Genomic DNA, 9,101 nt, shown 5'->3' on the forward strand with positions numbered 1-9,101 from the left:
AGTCCCCGTGCATGGTTTGACAGGTTCAGTACTGTTGTGCAGAAGTTTGGCATGTATTAAAGTAAGTGTGATCACTCTGTCTTCTATCAGAGAACAGACACTGGCATAATTCTATTGGCTGTGTATGTCGATGACATTGTGATTACAGGGAGTAATATATCGGGGATCTCATCACTTAAGTCCTTTCTTAATTCTCACTTCCAAACCAAAGATTTGGGCCCGTTAAAGTACTTTCTCGGAATTGAGGTTTTGAGAAGTAAGAAAGGAATCTTATTCACTCAGAGGAAGTATGTTCTTGACCTGTTAAAGGAAATTGGAAAGTTAGGAGCTGCACCAAACAGTTTTCCTATGATTTATAATCCACTACTTGATGTTGATGGAAGCATACCATTTGAGAATCCCGTTGACGCTGCTAAGAGCAAGCCGTTTGAAAATCCTGAGAGGTATCGCAAACTGATTGGAAAATTGAATTATCTTACTGTGACACGTCCTGATATCACCTATCCAGTCAGTGTACTTAGCCAATTTATGGTCTCGCCTACTATCAGACAGTGGGAAGCTTTAGAGCATGTCCTTCATTACTTGAAGGGCTTTCCAAGTCGTGGGATATTATACAGAAATCATGGGCATACAGATATTAAGTGCTTTTGTGATGCTGATCATAGTGGTTCAAAGGCCACAAGAAGATCTACCACAGGGTACTGCGTCTTTGTGGGAAGAAATTTGGTGTCCTAGAGGAGCAAGAAGCAGAATGTGGTGTCACGATTAAGTGCAGAGGCAGAATATAGAGCTATGACACAATTTGTGTGTGAGATAGTCTAGATACATCAGTTATTGAAGGAGGTTGGACTTAAAACCTCGTTACCAGCAAGACTGTGGTGCGATAACAAAGCAGCCTTACACATAGCTTCTAATTCGGTATTCCATGAACGTACAAAACACATTGAAATTGATTGTCATTTTGTTCGGGGATAAGCTCAAGGAAAACTTCATCTCAATATGACACGTGAGATCCAGTGATCAGTTGGGTGATCTCCTTACTAAGGCCTTGAATGGAGTTCGGGTCAACTATATTTGTAACAAGTTGGGCATAATTGACATCTATGTTCCAACTTGAGGGGGAGTATAGAGATATGTAAATATATTACAATTAATATATGATCAAATCAGATATCATAGGATATTATACGATAGGATATTATCTCCTATTAATGAGCCATTAATGCCTACGACTCCTTTCTTGTGTATATATTCTCCCTTTCTGTTCATGAATAAACATGAAAATATATTCCATACTATTTTGTAAGTAATAAGTATCAATAGAAGGTAAGGCTTAATGCAATAACATCCCAATAGCAGTTAATTTTTAATAATTCTCATTTCCCATATTACCCAAATGAGAACTGCATGGGGAGTGCGTGGGAGAGAAGAGGGGGCAGCTTTCGGAAATTTCCAATTTCTAGGAAATGTGTATGAGACTTGATTCATTTAAATGAATCAAAACTCTCCCAGAATTAAATATAAAAATTAACCGCATCTTTTAGATCATAATGAATTTGGACCTGCAAAGCATAGCGGTACCAGACAAGGCCTTTTTGTTCACCACTGCCGTAGCAGTTATATCCAGCAAATATAAGAATATTTGGCAAAGCCAGAGGTCAGTCAGTGCTTAGAATAATCTCAAGTTTGATACTTGACTGAATAATATATAGGCAGAAGATAATTATTCACATTACAAAATTTGGATTTCCAATCTCCTAAAGGTACAACAGTTTGAACCTATTCGTGGAATAACCCAAAAAAGGGGGGAACCTTCTGAGCGGTTCACTTTTGCACTCAACTGAACACAATCATTTTCTTAAGTTACAACAGGTCAAAGAATGAATTAACTTGGCATGCAATTACCTAAAACTGACATAGAAATCTCTGTATTTGGTCATCGTTTAATCCAAGGGGTTAACTACTGAAAAAGCCAGGACCAGCCCGAGAAAGAAGTTCCTGCCCAGCATCCTTGCCCATCTTCACCATATCTTCAAAAGCATATGGACCCGTCCTTGACGTCTCAAGAACTACATTAAGAAAATCAAAGGCCAAGCTTAGCGAATAGTATTATGAAGGATTAGAAGCTAGATGAAGTCTCATTCGACAATGGTGAAATACATTTTGTCTAGTTTCATACAAGTTTTGGTTTGGTTCTTCTACATCTAAAAAAGCAAGCAATAACACAATCCAGTGCTTACTCCGGTATCAGATCTCCGTGTAAAATTTATCAACAAACTTGACAATCTCTAACTGAAAGCCAAAGTTAAATGTTTGTTAATGGTGTCAAGTAAGTAAATGAAGTTATTTTTCAAATAAAATTTTAAATGGATTATCTGATAGAAGAGGAATATCGGATCATCTTAAAAAGGGAAGGCAATATTGACCGATTATGAAATGGGAAGATCAAATTGAAAGCTTTATAGAACTAGAAGGACTAAAATTGCATTTTCGAAGCCTTAAATAATCTGGAAATAAAGTTGTCCATACCGCGAGTTCCATCAGGAGAAGCAACTAATCCTCTAAATAAACAATCACCATCCTTATTTCTGCAAGCATATCCAGCAATGGGAGTACGGCAAGACCCATCCAGGGTCTCAAGGAAGGCCCTTTCACATGCAACTGCCAGTCTTGTTTCTTCATGATTTAATGACGCAAGGTATTCTGCCTGAAGAAGAAATCAGCCAACGAAAGAAAATTTCAAATCTTCCGAAACTTGAAACGAATTACGAGTATATTCCCAGGTTGAGTGGGGAAATATAAAACAAAAAGAAACAGGCTGATAGGACAAATGAATTAAACAAATTTAGTAAATATGCAATCTAAGTATCAAAATACAAAATTGAAACTTCTGATAGTCATTGCCTTATTGCAATTAGAGAACAATCATAGAAGCAATAAAACAAGACACGTGTCAGTAAATCGGGGGGGTATCATTAAATTGTATGTTGAGTTCAAATTTATTAGAATTAGCTATTCAACTGTGGATTGGAGACCTATTCTTCAGCAGTAAGGAATTCAGTAAAATGGAATTAGATCATGGTAACAAAATCTCTATTCTCTATAATAAATTCCGTGTCTCAATATTATTATTTTGTTAATGTTGGCCAAAAAAATATATTATTTTGTTAATATTCAATTACATTAAGATGTATAATTAAATCAATAGTTCGAATGGTCAAAAGTCTTATAACTATTCATCTTTTTATCAATCATATTTAGACATAGCCAGGACATGGCTTATTTACAAGCTGTGATTTTTTTAGGGGGGGGAAAAATTTAAACAATTTATATTATGTTGCGAAGACTCTCCAGGTAATAACAGAAGGGTAGAGTTCCTCAGATGGCATTTTATAGGATAATTCAAATTGTCCTCAAGCACTTTTAAGCCGCAACTAGCACCACTAAGTGTGGTAACAATATGCAATATAATAATTTCTATCTTGTTTAAAAAGAAAAACTCACCATTTTATCATCATCACTTCTACAAGCTATTCCAATTGCACCTTGGGCAACAGCGGGAAGCATGTCATCAATTGATAGGGTTGATGTCACATTTTCCGTCATATTTAGGCGTTTGAGTCCAGCTAATGCCAATAATGTAGCCTGGACAACCCCCTCACTGAGTTTTCTTAATCTTGTTTGGACATTGCCACGGAAATTTTCCTGCACCTGAGATTGAAATTATAATAATAATTTTTAGTTATAACAGTAATAATTCTAGAAACAGCCCAAGAATAATAATACATGAGCAACAGGATGAGGCAATGCTTTGAGAAGGCCAATAAAATTCATACAGATAGGAGAAATAGAAAATATACACAAACATTGACTACAGAAGGCAAGATTTACAAACCCCCCATGGTCAAAAAATGAGATTCACATTGTCTATTATTCTTCAGTCACATCCATTCCATAAACAGTGACAACAGAGGTGAACTAACTAATATCTGTGTAATTAAGTTACCGTCAACCACACCACATTGTATTATCAATCTTTTAAAAAGAAATGCAGTGTTTGACCATGATTGGTTTCATAAGCTATCTAGCCTGCATCAGTCACAAGGCACAATCCAAAAGATGAAATTTATGCCTGAACATCTTATGCAACCCGATACTCATGGCTGTTTCCCCAAATAATAATAGTCATAGTCAAAATATAACTCCTTTGTCAAAATTTGAAGACTTTCTAGTCCACCTCATAGATGATACTAGCATGTAAAAGCACTCTCTCTCTCTCTCAGCCCATATTTCTTTAACATCCATACTTAAAAGCCCCATTTGGTTTGTTTGAGGGAACATGATTCTCATTCCCTCACTCTGTTACAATGTCTGTTGTTTCATTTCAATAACTATTCAGCAATTTCTATCTCCTTTTATTACTTTCAAAGAAGAGAAGAAAAAAATTTAACCCAAAGTAAAGGGGCACAGTGGTCTTTTTCAGTCTCCTTTATGTTAATTTCAAGATAAAAATTTGTAGCAATGTGAGATTAGAATAAAAATCGTAGCTGCTCAGCATAATGTTGCAAGTTAGCATTCTTTTGACTGCCGGAAATTAGGACAGATTCTCAAGTTGATCACTATACTTGGGAGGCACCTTGAGGGATGATTGATTGGTAACACCAATGTAATCGTTTTCCTATGTTATAAATAAAAGTGTTGAACACAAGGCGATTTGTAATCCAACCTAAACCTCTTCTATATTACTGAATATATTACTTACACTGAATGATTCTGTCATTTCCAACATGTTATCATAGCACAGATAATCAATTTTAGATTAAAATTTTAATGTTAAGAGACCATGACCCCCAACCCCTTCCCATTTCCCAAGGCATACTTGTTATAATACAAATAGTAATCAGCTAAAAGGAAAATTAAATTGCAAGAAATACATAGTGGGAGAAGGGGGAGTAGTAGATAAAAATTACACAATAAATCAATTCATATTCGAATATAATGATTAGACCACCTTCTGCAACCAGTTAAGGGAATCTTAATTCCTCTAAATATTTGATCCCCCATTAAGTTATAAGAAGCATAAACAAGAACTGTTTCCGGCTTCAAGAGTTAATAAGAACAGACATGAATAATTCAATAAGAAACAGATGAGTAAGGTGTGACTGGATCATACTGTCCAGTGCAACAACAATGACAGCACAAACTTACACTTAGGGATGGATATCGATGGAGTATCTGTGACTTTCTTCTGAGGGAAGCAGTGCCAACAACACTTCCAGCAGGCAAATCAGCTAATGACGATGCAGTCAAGGATATAAAAGCATCCCTGACATCCTCACGTTGAAGGTTGCATGGAAGGATAGTCTTGTCAGGTAAATATGTAGGCACGTCTTTCATTGAATGGACGGCAATGTCAATTTCACTGTTTATGAGGGCCTCATCTATTTCTTTGGTGAACAGGCCCTTCCCACCTATGTCTGCAAGTGGTTGTGATAGTATTTTATCCCCTGTTGTTTTGATTACTACAATCTGGATAGCACCCTCTTCAGCTAGATCTGAATGTATTGCCATGAGTTTGTCTCTGGTCTCATATGCCTGAGCTAAAGCCAGAGGACTGCTCTACATATATTATATACATTAATAACCCAAAATAAAGTAGGAACACAAAAATATTAGTTAAATTGATAACTAAACTATCCAAATTCATCTAGCAAGTAATAACTAGACAAAAAATAAAAGCAGCTTAGCCTTTAGCACAGAACAAAAATCAGATTGTATTTCTTTCAAAAAATTACTTCTAAATTAAAAGAATCACAGGCATTGCATTGACTAGCTAATTTTTCCTTCTCTGGTTTTTCTTTCTGGGGAGATTGAGAAGGGAGATGGGTGGTTGTGGGAGCTGCCATACCAAATACACGGCAATGTGCATCAATCAAATGGTCCAATCTTCCGAGTATCTATATACCATTTTTATAACCTTACATTTTGCCAAACTGCTTCTTTTGACTTTTACGAATTTATACAAACAAAGGGAACATTTCTTCCATAATTATAAACATCCAAATCAACCTTAAAATTTAAATTTTAACAAAAGGAGAATTTCATCTTATGTTGTACAATATTTCCAGAGGCAGCTGCACTCAGGAGAGAGGATGTTAATATATTTGTTAGCATATGTTAATATGAAATACGTGCGAAACACTTTTCAATATGACGTTTGTTTCTATGCATCTCGTTTGTTCATTATGAGCTGAAAATTACACGACTATAAAACCAACTGAATCGAAGCCTCAAACCCTACAATGGTGCTTAACCCCTTTGAAATCAACACAAAAACTTGCCAAAACTCAGTACACGCAAAAAAAAGAAAAGAAAAAAGGAAACACTATACCTTCCTCTAGTACCAATTCTGATGAGAGCAACCTTAGTCTCCTGATTCTGTTGCTCAACGGCAATGGAAGCCTTGGGTACACCGATGCGGTGTCTTCTGTGACATTTGGAGAAAGCCGAAGGTAAAGCTAACCTAAGGACAGAAAAAGACCCACCAGAACAGTGGCCTGATAGATCAGAAGGCCTTGAAAACGTTAATGCAGAGCAAGAGAGGGCTTCCATTTCGGGTACAGCAAGAGCAAAGAACGTGAAGGCAAAAGCTATAAGATGACTTCTGAGAGCGAGTCCCCCAATCGGAATACGATGAAGATAGGATCTATAAGATAACAATATCGAGAATATTGCAACTTCAGATGCCCCTTTTGTTCTCATTGGGTCAATAATTACATGCAAGGGTAGCTCATTCAAATTTTTTAAAAAATTATGTCGTTTTCAGTAGAAATTCATTAAATAAACATTTTAATCTAAGTTCTATCTCCTTATTTTATTAATATTAAATATATGGATAATTTCATTTTACTATTCTCCCTTTTTATCATAATATTTAGACTGTTTAAAGCACGTAAAAATTACAATATTAGTAGAATTTTTAAATCAGTGATTTAATTAAAATAATTATAAGTAGGAGGATCTTGGTTATGGATACTTAAAATCAATAGATCAAATCAAATCAAATCAAAATAAAATAAAATAAAATTTTAGAGGCCAAAACTTTAACTTTTTAAAGGTTTATAAGCAATCTTTTAAATGTCAGGTTGAACATCCAACCAAAAAGACTACCAAGTCACGATCGAGATAAAATAATAATTGAATAAAACTAATATTATATACATGTATAGAAATACAAAATATTAAAAATAAGAAAAAATTGCAAATAAAGACCCCAATATATAAAATGGCAATTAGGGACCCTGAATTTGGAAACTAGCTACAGAGGACCTAGTCCCAAATTGCAAATATAAAATGTGGGTTAAATGTCTGAAATGCCTCTTAGTCATTTGGGGGGGAAAAAAAAAAAAACCTGTCCACGCTCTCCCCCCAACGTGCGATAACTTCTCTCTGCTCTGTCCAGTGTCTCCATTCTTTGCACTCTATCCATTTTCATGTAGGAGGTTGCTTCCATTTTGCAGTAACATTTTCGGTAAGAGGAGTATTGTATGAGAGAAGAGTGTATTTGCTGTGGGAGAGGAGAACGAAGTGGTGCTAGAGTAGTGATCTGTCGGTATTGTTAAAGGAAGGGGAGGAGGTAGAGGCATCGTCACTATCGAGTGTGGCTATCAGAGTTAACAACGGCATTCGGTGACAAAATCTGGTGGTAAGTTTGAAGCTTTGGTTTGTTTGTGTTGGTTGCTGCATGTGTGATACATTAAGGAGAGGGAATACGTTTAGAGCACGAAAGTATGTATATGTTTTTCTGTTGAATAAGTTGTGATTGATTAGCAAAAAATGCTTATCTGTGGAAGAAGATGTGCGAATGGGTTTAGATGAGAAAGGAATGAGAAGATCAATTAGGAGCATGACAAGATTAGTTTGGGAAATGATGACACAGGAATGGGTAAAGTGCAAATTGAATTGGTTAACTGTAAATTGATTTGAAGAGATATTAAAGTGTTAGTCTGGTTTAAAATGACAACATGGAAGTAGGGGGATTGACAAGTTGATAATGTAAAACAACAATTATGTAATTGACAAGTTATTAATAGGAAATAACAAGTTTAATATAGTGAATAACAAGTTATTGAGTAGTTGAAAATAAGAAGGTTGCCATGGGATCCTAACAAGTAAACAATAGGAAATGACAAGTTTAAAAATGACAATAACAAATTGAGAATAACAAAGGCGAGTATGACAATTAAAGAACTTTATAATTTGAAATAACTAGTTGATAATTGTAAATGACAAGTTAATGATGAGAAATAACAAGCATGAGAAGTAGTTGAGAATAATAAGTTTAGTTTGAGAAATTGACAACTTGCTTATATGAAATTACAAGTTCATGTCTTGCAATAAGAAGTCAATGGTGGTGATGTAAGAACGCTATTGGTTAAAGAATAGATTGTTAACAGAGGTGATAAATAGTTAGTAAATATGGTTGTGAATGATTGTATGTTGAATGTTTTATAGGAAAAGAAAGATGGCATCAGAAGGAGCCTCTTGATCGAAAAAGGCACACAATGGTTGGTTGCTATTCAGAAGTGAGTTTATGGGCACAATAGCTAACCCTAACATGACATCCAAACAAAAAAGAGATGCTGTGTCAAATGCATGAAAAGCTCTGTCCGTTGAAGAGAAGATGAGGTACATCGAGAAGGCGAAGAAAACAAGGCCACTAAAGGGAGAAGAGGAGAAAAAGAAACACGTTCTATCATTTCTAACCCGAGTGTCCTTGAAGGGTTTAAGAAAATTACTGCACTTTGTGAATAATAATGAAGACTTAAGGGAGAGGGTTGAGAGAATAGACTTTGGGAGGCTATTAAAAGTTGAATAAAAGACTACCTCGTGATCTCATTGTGACCATGTTGAGACATATGACCCACCAACGCATCAATTTACAATCAGGGGCAAATCAAAGGAAATAGGAGCACAAGATGTTAAGTAGCTCCTAGGAATTCGTCACAGTAGGGAGGAGGTGAAAACTGAAGTTGATGAGATAATGCTATGTATAAGGAGTTGAAAAATGAATATCAGAAAGTGTCATTCAGCAAAATACT

At 35.5% G+C, this 9,101-nt stretch overlaps 1 protein-coding gene across 1 annotated transcript; it reads right to left on the reverse strand.

Annotated features, from left to right (window-relative positions):
- Positions 1-1,668: 1,668 nt before the first annotated feature.
- On the reverse strand, positions 1,669-6,689 carry LOC114754131 (porphobilinogen deaminase, chloroplastic). Its single transcript, XM_028942874.1, has 5 exons — positions 6,392-6,689; positions 5,209-5,614; positions 3,505-3,711; positions 2,530-2,707; positions 1,669-2,069 (listed from the first exon to the last, which is right to left on the reverse strand). The coding sequence occupies exons 1-5, from the start codon at positions 6,610-6,612 to the stop codon at positions 1,957-1,959; spliced, it is 1,125 nt and encodes a 374-aa protein (XP_028798707.1). The 5' UTR covers positions 6,613-6,689; the 3' UTR covers positions 1,669-1,956.
- Between the last annotated feature and the right edge of the window lie 2,412 nt (positions 6,690-9,101).

This window comes from Neltuma alba, unplaced genomic scaffold, assembly GCF_004799145.2.
Source record: "Neltuma alba isolate B1F8T4 unplaced genomic scaffold, ASM479914v2 tig00010087_pilon, whole genome shotgun sequence".
Lineage (NCBI taxonomy): Eukaryota > Viridiplantae > Streptophyta > Magnoliopsida > Fabales > Fabaceae > Neltuma > Neltuma alba.

Coding starts and splice junctions, on each gene's coding strand:
- LOC114754131 (XM_028942874.1), bottom strand. CDS start 6,612: ATGGAAGCCCTCTCTTGCTCTGCATTAACGTTTTCAAGGCCTTCTGAT. Junction 2,708..3,504: donor GAAGTGATGATGATAAAATG/GTGAGTTTTTCT, acceptor TTTCTTCTTCAG/GCAGAATACCTTGCGTCATT. Junction 2,070..2,529: donor TTCTCCTGATGGAACTCGCG/GTATGGACAACT, acceptor TTCTTAATGTAG/TTCTTGAGACGTCAAGGACG.